The sequence below is a fragment of the Bos indicus x Bos taurus genome, chromosome 26, assembly GCF_003369695.1.
Source record: "Bos indicus x Bos taurus breed Angus x Brahman F1 hybrid chromosome 26, Bos_hybrid_MaternalHap_v2.0, whole genome shotgun sequence".
NCBI classification, from domain to species: domain Eukaryota; kingdom Metazoa; phylum Chordata; class Mammalia; order Artiodactyla; family Bovidae; genus Bos; species Bos indicus x Bos taurus.
The window spans coordinates 5,499,841-5,513,326 of NC_040101.1; the positions used below are offsets into that span (position 1 = coordinate 5,499,841).

At 43.9% G+C, this 13,486-nt stretch overlaps 1 protein-coding gene across 2 annotated transcripts in view; it reads right to left on the reverse strand.

Annotated features, from left to right (window-relative positions):
* The window catches only part of DOCK1 (dedicator of cytokinesis 1), a 554,660-nt gene that overhangs the window by 428,486 nt on the left and 112,688 nt on the right, over nucleotides 1–13,486 (reverse strand). For both annotated transcript variants that reach the window (XM_027528650.1, XM_027528651.1), the window contains exons 20-22: nucleotides 12,388–12,477; nucleotides 11,956–12,056; nucleotides 7,415–7,549 (exon numbers count right to left, since the gene is read on the reverse strand). In XM_027528650.1, the coding sequence (XP_027384451.1) occupies nucleotides 7,415–7,549; nucleotides 11,956–12,056; nucleotides 12,388–12,477 (326 nt within the window). The remainder of the gene's footprint in view (nucleotides 1–7,414; nucleotides 7,550–11,955; nucleotides 12,057–12,387; nucleotides 12,478–13,486) is intronic.

The window sequence follows — 13,486 nt, forward strand, 5'->3', positions numbered from 1 at the left end:
AAAAAAACCCCGCATCAGACTTATACCAAAAGAAACGCTACATGATTCCTCTACACTGAAGGAAAATAATTCTATAGAGAAACATAAAATTAAAAGAAAGATCGAAAAACAACGATAAGTATAAAACATACCGAATGAATGCCGACTATACAAAACAATAATAGCAATGCTTTATGAAGTTTAGGGTATTTGTAGACTTGAAATGCATGACAATAATAACACAAGAGACAGAAAATGGGACGAGGAAAAGAACATTTTGATTGGTACTAAAGAAGGCAGAAAAAAGCATAATATAGATGAGCAAAACAAAATTAATAGAAAGACAATTGAAATAAACTTAATATGTTACCTGAGTGTATTAATAGTAAATTAAAAGGATTTTTACACTGGATAAAAAAAAAAAAACAGCTCTATATTGTGTATAAGAGACACACCTTAAATATAAGAACACAGGAAGGCTGAAAGTAAAAGAATGGGAAATGGTATTCTGCGAAAATACTAACCAAAAGATAAAGGGAACCTTTTCACATTAAGCAGTAAGTTCACAACAAAGAGATCACAGTTCTAAATCTGCATGCCCCCAATAATACAGCTTCAAAATCTACAAGGTACAATCAATTCATGGGTCTTTCTTATATTTAATATTCCACTAGGAATCCCTCAAGAATGAAAATTTAATTATTAATTCCTCTGCTGCCAACCACCATTTAAAAGATATATATGGCAGTATTTTACAGCAAGCACTTTGGAGCCCCTTTCTGTAAGGAAGGCAAGGTCTCTAGAGACGAATAAACCAAGAGTCCCTTGTTCACCCCACACTGAGGTGGGTAAGAGGAAAGGACTCAGAGGGCGACTGGTAAATACACAGACAAAGCCTAGTCATCATACCTCGCTCTATTTAAACGTTAAGTATCCATTAACAAGGAACAGCTTGACCTTTGTTTATTAACCACATCCTACAATTGTGGCCGAGGAAATGATAGCAAAATGACGGGTCTACAACTTATTCATGATCAACGACTAACTATTCAGGAAGCTAACACCAGGTGAGACAGGCAGCAGGCAGCAATAACCAGCTTCAGTGACTGGATTCAGACAGCCTCATGCAGGCTGCGTCTGTTTTCCGGCTTTCCAGCCAATGTGATCCACCTACACAGGAAGCACAGACAAGCCAAACCAGCGGAGAAGTGCCCCTGGCTGTCAGGAGTCTCTCCGTGGCTTCCCCAAGAACCAAATGTCTTTGGACCAGAGTTTTAAAAATGCTGTTCTCATCTCTAAACAAACAAACAAAGTATGGATTTGTATAGTGAGAAAGCAAGTGGGGTGACAAGGATTAGTTTCAGTATCTTCATCTCCAATGTTTCACCCCTTCCTTCTCCAGAAGAGTAATTACTGTCAACGTGGAATTTTACAAAGCTACTACATTATGTGAAAGCACAGCATACCTGTTTGAAAGGAGAAGAAAAACAAAAGACCTCCGAAGTTTATTTCAACTGCAAATAGAAAAACACACTTGATTCCAGCTGTGAGCACAACTGTTTTTCTCTCAAGGTAATAGATGCTTTGCAGGTAAGAAAACGGGAACCTGAGTTTGCTTTCTCCCTCACCCCTGAAAAAACCATGCGTCAGAGTTGCTCAGAACTTGTTAGGAATCAAACATCCCGGAAAACTGGGCGGGACACAGGACGGCTTTTCCCCTAAACAGTATATACACAATAGGAATGTTATTTCATGTCAATGTAATGAAGACAATGAAGACTACCAAAATGGGTCTCAGGGTGGAGGGTATTTGAGGACAGGAAACAATTGAGAGACTTTAGCCCCATGTCTGTGATTTCAACATCCTGGTTTCTTTTTTCCTATCATAGATTCTTCTCAGAAATCTCAGACTACAGATTGAAATTTAAGCACTATCATATTTATACAATGCAACTACAACTGTGTTCTAGGCTCTGAGAGGAACATATGTCCTTGTCTGCCCTCAAGAATCATAAAGGCGGCCAAGATACACATTTAAGAAACTAGAGAGAAACTAAGGTCAATATACTTTAAAAGTCTGGGACAGTCAGGGCTCCAAAGCCCATTAGGCTCTTGGAAAGGAAGGATTCTGGTGGGACAGTGTCTGGTGAGATGAGGTCAGGGATATCAGGACAAGGATCCTGGAAGGTTCGTGAAGTCTTCTGGCAACTGCTCTGCTGGCCTTCTCAACTCTTGGCACTTTGTGTCCTGAACGGCCTCAGCTCTTCACAAACACATGAACCCAGCAGAGAGACTCATCTGGGGATCAAGCCTGGCTCCCCCAACTCCAGGAAAAAGGCTGGCACCAGGACCATGGTCTCTGCCAACACCGAGTGGCCGAGGGCCAAAACAAAGGCATTCCTAAGGCTGTCCAGACATAAGGCACTGCCGAGGCCGCGGGCAAGGGTCTGTTCAGTATTCCGCTCCATTTCCATGACACAATAGGACTGAATCACCCTTGTGCGACACTTAGGGCTCAGTGGCTCAAAGTCAAAGAGAGAGTGGAGACCGGAGTCTCACAGAGTGACCCCAAAACTAACGAGGAAGAAAGGCTGTCAGGGGCCTAATTACATGGGATTTACAAAGCTGGGGCTTGGGCTTCCCAGGTGGCGCAGTGGTAAAGAATCCCTGTGCCAATGCAGGAGATGCAGGTTCGATCCCTGGGTCGGGAAGATCCTCTGGAACAGGAAATGCAACCCACTCCACTATTATTACCTGGAAAATTCCACAGACAGAGGACCCTGGTGGGCTACAGTCCAGGGGGTTGCAAAGAGTTGGACACTTCTGTACCCACTGCACTGCGTTACTAACCTGAGATAAGTTAGGGATATTACGCTGGCAGGTAACAGGAATTCCTGATTAAAGGTATGAGAAAGAGTGTCAATGCCCATTCAATATATACTTCTCCTTCACTACTTTACTAAAGGAAATCTGATTTTGTTGAAAAGTGAAGTCATTCAGTCGTGTCTGACTCTTTGCCACCCCATGGGCTGGAGCCTACCAGGCTCCTCTGTCCATGGGATTCTCCAGGCAAGAGTACTGGAGTGGGTTGCCATTTCCTTCTCCAGGGGATCTTCCTGACCCAGGGATCGAACCCAGGTCTCCTGCATTGTGAGCAGACGCTTTACCATCTGAGCCACCAGCATCAATAAATTCTTTCCCATCTCCCTTGCATCTAGGATGGCCAATAGGAGGGAAGCACATGACCCACTGTAGGCAGTGGGGACAATGTTCCTTAAGGAAAGTAACTGAAAGAGCTGTTGACATCCACTTTGCCTTCTCTGCAGCCTGCAGTGAGGTCTTGACACCAGGAGGAGCAGGAGCCACTTTGGGGCCATGAGACAGACAGAGATTCCTAAGGACAGTGGGGCAGAGAGATAGAAGGAGCCAAGGATGAAATAAGTAAGCAGAGACCAAGTGCACAAGCTCCAGACTCTTCCTCTGGGTTCCACGCCATGTTAGGGAAACAAGCGAACCTCATCTGTTTCTCTAACATGTAGCCAGTCATACTGCTACCCCAAGAAGATCAATCAAACTCAGTGCTATTTACAAGACCATGGTCCCAAGATCGCACACCATTTGTATTTTCAGGCTGAAAGAGATTAAGGAGAAACAGAGAGAAACAATTTGCCACTGGTCCACTTGGGTGACCCCAATCTTTTCTAAGCAGCATTATTTTGTAAAAGATTATAGCATTTACAACAATAGCAGGAACACACTGACCTTGAACATACCTTTCTTTTCATTATTAATCTCTGAATGAGAAGGAAAATCAGCAGTGTGTTTGAAAAGGAGATGCCGGGCATCAATGAATCCCTGACCCAGGGCCATACTGATCACAAATTGTACATGATGAAAATTTTTTCACATAAAACATGACATAATCCACACCACCTGATTGTTCCACTCTTTCAAGTTCATCCTCTCACCTTAGTGTCGATGTTATTTTAGAGTAATCAAAGATTTAAAATTAGTGGGACACATATAAAAGCAAGATTTTGTCTGACTCTTCTGCAACCCCATGGACCGTAGCCCACCAGGCTCCACCATCCATGGAATTCTCCAGGCAAGAATACTGGAGTGGGTAGCCATTCCCTTCTCCAGGGGATCTTCCCAACCCAAGGATCAGACCTGGGTCTCCTGCATTGCAGGCAGATTCTTTACCATCTGAGCCACCAGGGAAGCCTCTAAATAAAAGCAAGACCAGATCAGATCAGTCGCTCAGTCGTGTCCGACTCTTTGCGACCCCATGAATCGCAGCACGCCAGGCCTCCCTGTCCATCACCAACTCCCAGAGTTCACTCAGACTCACATCCATCGAGTCAGTGATGCCATCCAGCCATCTCATCCTCTGTCGTCCCCTTCTCCTCATGCCCCCAATCCTTCCCAGCATCAGTCTTTTCCAATGAGTCAACTCTTTGCATGAGGTGGCCAAAGTACTGGAGTTTCAGCTTTAGCATCATTCCTTCCAAAGAAATCCCAGGACTGATCTTCAGAATGGACTGGTTGGATCTCCTTGCAGTCCAAGGGACTCTCAAGAGTCTTCTCTAACACGACACTTCAAAAGCATCAATTCTTTGGCGCTCAGCCTTCTTCACAGTCCAACTCTCACATCCATACATGACCACAGGAAAAACCATAGCCTTGACTAGATGGACCTTTGTTGGCAAAGTAATGTCTCTGCTTTTTAATATGCTATCTAGGTTGGTCATAACTTTCCTTCCAAGGAGTAAGCGTCTTTTAATTTCATGGCTACAGTCACCATCTGCAGTGATTTTGGAGCCCAGAAAAATAAAGTCAGCCCTGTTTCCACTGTTTCCCCATCTATTTCCCATGAAGTGATGGGACCGGATGCCATATCTTCGTTTTCTGAATGTTGAGCTTTAAGCCAACTTTTTCACTCTCCACTTTCACTTTCATTAAGAGGCTTTTGAGTTCCTCTTCACTTTCTGCCATAAGGGTGGTGTCATCTGCATATCTGAGGTTATTGTTATTTCTCCTGGCAATCTTGATTCCAGCTTGTGCTTCTTCCAGTCCAGCATTTCTCATGATGTACTCTGCATATAAGTTAAATAAGCAGGGTGACAATATACAGCCTTGACGAACTCCTTTTCCTATTTGGAACCAGTCTGTTGTTCCATGTCCAGTTCTAACTGTTGCTTCCTGACCTGCATACAAATTTCTCAAGAGGCAGATCAGATGGTCTGGTATCCCCATCTCTTTCAGAATTTTCCACAGTTTATTGTGATCCATACAGTCAAAGGCTTTGGCATAGTCAATAAAGCAGAAATAGATGCTTTTCTGGAACTCTCTTGCTTTTTCCATGATCCAGCAGATGTTGGAAATTTGATCTCTGGTTCCTCTGCCTTTTCTAAAACCGTGAAGTTCACGGTTCACATACTGCTGAAGCCTGGCTTGGAGAATTTTGAGCATTACTTTACTAGCGTGTGAGATGAGTGCAACTGTGCGGTAGTTTGAGCATTCTTTGGCATTGCCTTTCTTTGGGATTGGAATGAAAACTGATCTTTTCCAATCCTGTGGCCACTGCTGAGTTTTCCAAATTTGCTGGCATATTGAGTGCAGCACTTTCACAGCATCATCTTTTAGGATTTGGAATAGCTCAACTGGAATTCCATCACCTCCACTAGCTTTGTTCGTAGTGATGCTTTCTAAGGCCCACTTGACTTCACATTCCAGGATGTCTGGCTCTAGGTCAGTGATCACACCATCATGATTATCTAGGTCGTGAAGATCTTTTTTGTACAGTTCTTCTGTGTATTTTTGCCATCTCTTCTTAATATCTTCTGCTTTTGTTAGGTCTCTACCATGGGCTTCCAAAAAGTTCCTTTTTGTAGAAGCAATTTTACTGAAAAATATGATAAAATACAGAGAAAAAAAAACACCCTACTTTCTTAGTCATCTTTCACACCTTGACAGTGAGAAAATCATCAACAGGTTTCACCCTGACAAAAACAGAAAGCTTCGTGACCCTCATCAAGATTCACACCTATCCATGATAAGCAAAGTAAAAGAGTGTATTCTTCAGTCAAGGAGCAGAGCATGACGGCCTCAAACCACGGGTCTGAACTCACAGGAACCGTAGAATGACCACAGCACAGGCCATCCTTGTCCAGTAACACAGGGGCTGTGGCCACTGATCAGTGGAGGGCACCACCCCGTTTGTGACTCTTACAGCTCTACACACAGTCTCCTGCTCCTCTGGCTTACGTGCCCCACAGGGTACACGAGACTGGTTCGTGAATACCTCCCCTCTCTCCCTGGCTGTTCTGGAAAGCCAACTTCAGGCCAACAAAATGAAGAGTCAATAAGGAGGTACCGACTTGGGTCCACACTCCCTCAATTCCCCATATTCACTGATACATTTCAAGAGGGCTGTGCTTTTAAAGGCGACATGTACTCTGTGAATCAGAGGGACACTGATTCTTAAACTCCATCTCTGTGTTTCGGACTCACACAAGAATATCACCCTCCCATAACTGACAAGGAGCAGCATCACCCACTGTAGGGCACCCTAAGCAGGAGCCTCCGCAAACAGCAGCAGCGGGAGTCGGCTTCAACGCCCCAGCGTCCCACCTACCCCTGCTTCTCCTCTCTGCATTCAGAGCTAAACGTTGTGGACCGACTGAAACCTCATTTATTTTAGCCCCATTCTTTCATCTATAGATATCTAGGAAAAAACACTAATGTTCTCTATAAAATGATGAAGTCATTATTTTAAAGTGGATCGGAAATACCCCAATCCACTTTAAAGTTTGAAAACAACTCATAAATTTGCCCAGATAATCCATGAAACACATCCCTAAGTTAAAACACTGAATGTCCATGCACAAGGCCATTTCGTGTATAGGAACCTCTCTCCAGAAACAAAACATGATTCTAGTTGAAGGAAAGAGGGCGGAAGCCCCACCACCTTCCCAGGTGAGTTAATTTACCTTGCTGTTTATTATTGTTGATGTGGCTTGTTTTAATTTTGTGTGTTCTTCAAGGGGTTTTTTTCCTCTGTAAAATAACACTGAAAAGAACTGTAGAACTCTGGGTGTTCAGTCTGTACTGTGTCGGACAAAATGCCAATGCTTTCAGGAGACAATGTTTGACTCACAGGCATACAGTTCAGACTCAGGGCTCAAGACTCAAACTCAGAGAGCTTGCCTTTTACTCCACTGGGGAGCAGTTAGGGTGAGCGTGGACAGCTCCAGCCCAGAATTGCTGTCTGTTAACTGCCATGTTCTGCTAGACCGCAGGGAAAGGAAGGGGAGGAGGAGAGAGAGGCAAAGAAGAACGAGGCAGGGGAAGGGAGAAGACGCAGGAAGGAAGGAAGGAAGGAAGAAAAGAGTCTCCTCCCAGCCCTCTGGAGAGCTGGCACAGGGACACGCACTGGTTGAACAGGATCCGGGAACGCACGATGAACTTGAAGATGTACTCTAAAGCCTTCATGGCTTTATACAGCTGGTCACTTATTCCCGGCTTCTCGGCATTGTCCACATAGTTCCGCAAAACTTTCGTCAGCTTCCTGTTTGGAACGGAAACACACATCAACAAATTCAGACGACTACAGTATCTCATTTCTTAACTGGGGCAGAAATATACAAGTGGATATTTGGGTTCTTTTTAGCTGGGTTCACAAATTATCAGTATGTGCATATTTGTGAAATGTATTCGAAACAGATTAAAAGTGACCCATAAAACAACTCTCAGAGGAGCGAGATCTGAGCATTTAACAAGCATTTTCTAAGTTTTAGATGTCCTCCTAAGCATTTAAGAGTATTATATAATTTATTCTCCACAGCAACACTGTATGACAAGTGTTCAGTTTTACCCCTAATTTGCAGATGGAGAAGCCCAGGACTCGGTGGGTGATCTAGCATTCCAATGCTCAACAACAAAATCAAAGGGGTTTTCTTTACAGACATATCTGTTTTCATAATGCTCTTTTTTTTCAATTGAGTGCTATTTTCAAATGATAGAGGCAGTAAGAGTAATAATCAGTTTTTAATTCTGTCCAAATGTCTACATTTTCTACCTCTATGCATGTACGCTCAGTCATGTCTGACTCTTCATGACCCCATGGACAGTAGTATGCCAGGCTCCTCTGTCCATGGGATTTCCCAGGCAAGAATACTGGAGTGGATTGCCATTTCCTCCTCCAGGGGATCTTCCCAACCCAGAGACTGAACTCACACCTCCTGCATTGGCAGACAGGTTCTCTACCACAGAGCCAACTACTGGCCCATAAACTAATAATCTTCAAGTCAAGCCTTTTAAATCATAAAGGAATAATTAAATCACTTCAGTGTATTTTCAGCTTGTGGTGCGTTTGGCTACACTGTAACTTCAAAAACTAGCAACACATGTAAAACTTGTATGACAACAACCAACAAAATTACCCCCAAACCAAACGTCTCCACCCCCTAACTTTTTCAGTAATCAACAAGAATTCCTTCTGGCTTTTAAATATTCATAAAAAACAACAACAACAGCAACAACAACCCGCCAAGGTACTGACAGCTCTTCTCGTAAAGTTAGGAGCCAGTGTGCACCAGCTTGTTATTTGAGATTAGTACAAGTCACTCATAAGAGCAACTGAAACTTGGCTCGTGGATGACCTCGGAAGAACCTAAGAGAAACGATTTTACTGATAAATCACAATAAAAAGGCTGTGGTGCGACTGAGTGGATGTGAAATCATTTCTAACACTGATCAAGATGAAGAACTCAAGAAACCTCACAATGCTGTCACAGGAGCCTTCCTGGCAGTGTGTCCTGAAGAAGTGAGGCCAGAAAGATCCCCTCCCGTTAGGTTCCCCTGGTCCCGACCCTGGGAAGGTATCTACCCTTACAAGTCTTGTGATGGTTCTCGAGGCCTGGCAGAGCCTCTCAAGTCCGGGCATAAAAGCTGTTTCACCCAGTTTAAAAACATACTTTCCCAAACTGACAGCCCCACACACCCTGTTCTCTTAAACCCTACTGATAGCCCAAGAAATATACATTCCATCTGGAGAAGGGAATGACTACCCACTCCAGTATTCTCGCCCAGAGAATCCCATGGATAAGAGGAGCCTGGTGGGCTACAGTCCATGGGGTCGCAAAGAGTCAGACATGACTGACCGACTGACGCTTTCACTTTTCACATTCATTCCATAGAAACAGATTTTGGAAATCCTTCCAAAAGTTCAGTCAAAGGAAAGAACAAAAAGAAGGAAAGCATGGCCCAGAATCAGAAAATAAATCAGGAAGTCACAGGACCCGAATCCACACCCGTCACACCACTTGTAACTATAGAAAGACCAAACTGGTGAGAGGACCAGACCAATGGGGCATCGGTTCAGTGGGGAGGAGGCCCGAACCAGCTCCGGGAAAGGCAGGTCTGTGCACAGAAGGAGCACGTCCTGCTGGTTTTGGGGAAGAACCGTCCCAAAAGCTGACGCCTCCCTCCCTCCTGGCTTGGACCAGCCCCGGTCACTCTGCCCCGTGAACCACCCATACAGCAAGCACCTGCTCTGTGACTTAGAAAGCTAAGAAGTAACACCCATTGCCTCTAGTCTTCGTTAATTTCTTCTCAGAGTTGTTTGCAAAGAAAGGCTCCAGATCTCAACATTTATCAAAGGAAAGAGGTAAAGAAACTGCCTGGATGGGAATCTAATCTAAGCCTCCACCCACCTCCCCCCCAAGCAGGGGAGGGGAGAGACTGTTTGTGATGATGCTTGGTACTAGAATGTCCCCTGGGCTGGAGAACGCTGCAAACACTTCATTAGGGCAGAGGCAGCCTTCCTGATTGCGTTAGAACTGCGTGAACCTCAATTATCTCCTCTGGCATTTCAAGGCGAAATGCTCAGATTCCAACGGCTGAAGAACCACTTGGGGTTGCTGGTTAGTCAAAACAAGATAAGAACACTTATTTTCCGAAATTAAAAATTTTTCTGCAGATGACAGACTGGATGAGAGGATACGGATTCTTGGCTCCATCCTGTTGTAACTTAACAGTAAGATGGTACTTTCTGTGTCTTCCATGGACTAACCTGCCCAATGCTCCCCAGGTATGCTTCCCCCTTTGAGAATAAGGGCAAGGGGACGCCAGAAAGAGGACCTGGCCTGCAGCACGGTGACCTTGCCACCGTTCTGACTTTCTAAAATGAAAGTAAAAACTCTAATCTGAGAACAGTTGTTGGGCCCAGTTTCAGTAAAGGAGGATGGTGGCAGTGACACAGCAGGAGGTCACATGGGACCCAGAGCAGCATTCAGGCCCCCCCCGAACCCTGCACTGACTCCTTTTGGTTGCTATAGCGAGATGGTGCCACCCGACCAGCAGTCTGCAGGTCTGAAGTGCGGGCCAACTGGGCTTCTCCACAGAGAGAACTGAAGGTCTTAAACAAAGGTTGATTAGCCAGCAAGCAGCAAGCTTGTCACAGCTTGCCCTGTGTGCCTGAGGACACCCCTGCTTCCTGGCCACGTGGGGCTCCACCAGCAGCCCTACAATAAACAAGCACTACTGAAGATACAGAAGAGTCCGAGACCCAGGGACAGGCCCGCTGACCTTGAGTTCCCGCAGCCAGGGACAACAGGTTCTGACCTAAGTAGGGGCAAGACACAGATGGGAACTTCGATTCAAGTTCCTGGCCCTAAAAGGGAATCATTTCTAAGGAATCTAAGTGAAATGTTCTTTAAAATATTAAACCTTTCTTTTTCACTGCAGCTCACACAGAAAACAGTCTGAATCAGTGCCAATAAATCCCACTGTGAGAGAACGAGGAACTCGCCCTAATAATTCTAATAATAACGGAATATAACTACTGCTTGGTGCTAAGTGCCATGGATTATTCCAAACACTTGACACGTTAAGAACTTATTAAAATTCTCAAGAAAACCTACAACCGTGCTGTTGTGCAGATAAGAAGGCTGAAGCTCAGAGACGCGAAGCAACCTAAGTTTGCAAGTGACCGTGGTAACACAAGCCGTGGCAGCAAGTCCCAGGGCTGTGGCCTTGACACCAGGCTCCACACCTTCCCCTGGGAGCCCTACTCCCAGGGACCCGAGAGGGGGCCAGGTAGGGAGCAGCTAGGTGAGTGCAGAACAGCTGGGTGGGGAGTCAGAATCCTAGTTAGTCAGAGCTGAAGCTTCTGGAACAGAGGAGAGGAACTCTTTAAAGAGCAAAAAGAATCTGAAAAGGAATATATGTATATATTATACACACACACATAACTGAATCACTCTGCTGTAAACCTGAAACTAACACCACCTTTCAAATCAATGCCACTTCAATAAAAACAACTATGTAAAGAAAAAAATTTTTAAAAGAAAGAAATGTAGGAGTATTAAAAGCCAATATCCAGATGAAGTTTAAAAATAATTGCCAAACGTGCAGATGTTTTATCTGAACAACATTAACATTCTGCCTCTTTAAACATCACTAAACCACTTTAAAAGAAAAAAAAAATTATTTTATCCAGCTTGATCCAACAGAGCAAAAATAAACAAATCACCTGCAACCTTAAAAAATAAAGAGTGAAGAAATAGATTGAAAAGTATAAGACTGAATTTTATTAATATTCACACTAAATAACCAATAATCTCAAGACAAGACCACATCCATTCATTCATTCATCAAATGGCTGTGAGGAAGCTGCAGTGTGGCAAGCACTCTGTATCCATTTATCCATTTCATCAAACATAGAGGGAACAACTCAAAGACAAAAGAAAGGTGTAGAGAAGAACAAGAATTTATTCCAGAATCCTATAATGCATCCCCTATCTTTTCCAAGATTTTTAGGTCTGTTAAGAGGAAAACAGTAATAAAAATGATTCCAGGAAACTCACCATTGGGGAAGGGAAATGTAGAACCATAGGCAAAAGTACACGGAAAAGAGTCTTAACAAAGATACAAAAAGAAGAACTGGTTTTAAAACAACAAAAAACAACTTACGTGTAGGCTAAGGTTGCACTAAAGTGTTTCTTAATGTAGGTTTCCAAAACAGGATTAAAATGCTGAAATTTTCTATCAGCAATTAGTCCAATGATAAATACCTGTTAAATTAATATTTTCATTAGCAAAAGAGATGCAAACCATTTTGGAATCTTCAGCTGAATCACCTGCACCTCTGTGCGAGTCACCTGGGCACTAACATTTTCAGACACAGGCTGGCCAGCCAGTTTATCTCTTCTTCCGCTGACAATTACATCCATAACTACAGCACTACATTACAAGAAACTTTCTACCTCTCAATTCATTTGCTTTGATTGGGCTTACAACTGAAAACGTTTTCAAGGTTACGGTGACGGCTCCCGCCCCAGCTTCAAAGGTTGCAACATGAAAGCCCCGTAATTTCTAAGCAGATGCAAAGTCAAGGTCCCTTACCAGAGCATCAAACACTAACGTATCAAAGGTCTCGCTCTCCGAGTTCTCCATCATGATGTTGAAGAGGGCATCCAAGGTGTCCTGGAGGAACTGGAGGGACACAAAAAGTCAACAGGCGATACCAACTCTCCAACTCTCCCCAGCCGATCACCTTTGGCAGAACTCCCAACACCCAGCTTTCCCGAACAGCACCTACTGATTCTTCACGGCCACGACACACATGTGACAAAAATCTGAGATGAGCGAATTCAGAACAAAGACAAGCCACCCTAAGTTAAGTGGAGGATGTGCAGCAAGGAAATGCACAGAGCTCATCCCCCACCCCCCATGGGACCTCTCCAACCCTTCTCCTGGTTTTCACCAAGACCAGGAGTTCAACAGCAACCCCAGGAAGACTGAATCTGACTTATCCCGTTCACCCTGGGTGGGACCTGAGCTAGCGAGTGGGCAGTTCCACAAAGGGACAAATTCTAGTTTAATAAAGGATCTTCTGTAAATACAGGTGCTATGTGATTCTGAAACTGGGGTACAGAGCAGGGGGCCAGGAAGTGCTTAATTTATGTAACAGTAATTTAGAAATCCTATTATAGCCTACTATGTCACCAAATAAATATTACAGCATAGAATGACAAAATACTAGGAATATAATTTTGAAAAAATTAGGAGACTTCAAAGTTATGTCACACAAGAAATTATCTTTGAATCCTTCCCCTGTTCTCCCTAGAAAGAAGTATAAGATGAACTAAAAAGGCTGCATTGGAAGTAATGAGTTCCCTGTGGGTGGGGTAGGCAAAATGCCACACGGTGGACTAGTGACCATACAAGGGAATTAAGTACGTGTATGTTCATCGTGAAGTCACTATGGATCTGCACACTGAAACCAGGGTGAGCTATCACTTCATCCAGAGCGTGGTGACTATCATCAAACAGATGGACAACAGTTAAGCATGAGAAAGGCAGAGAGAAACCGGAGCCCTGATATATATACTGGTAGAAATGTAGAATGAGGCAATGGCTTTGGAAAACCAACTGACAATCCATCAGAGAGTTAAATGTAGATTTACCACGCAACTCAATAATCTCATTCCTGGGTGTGAAA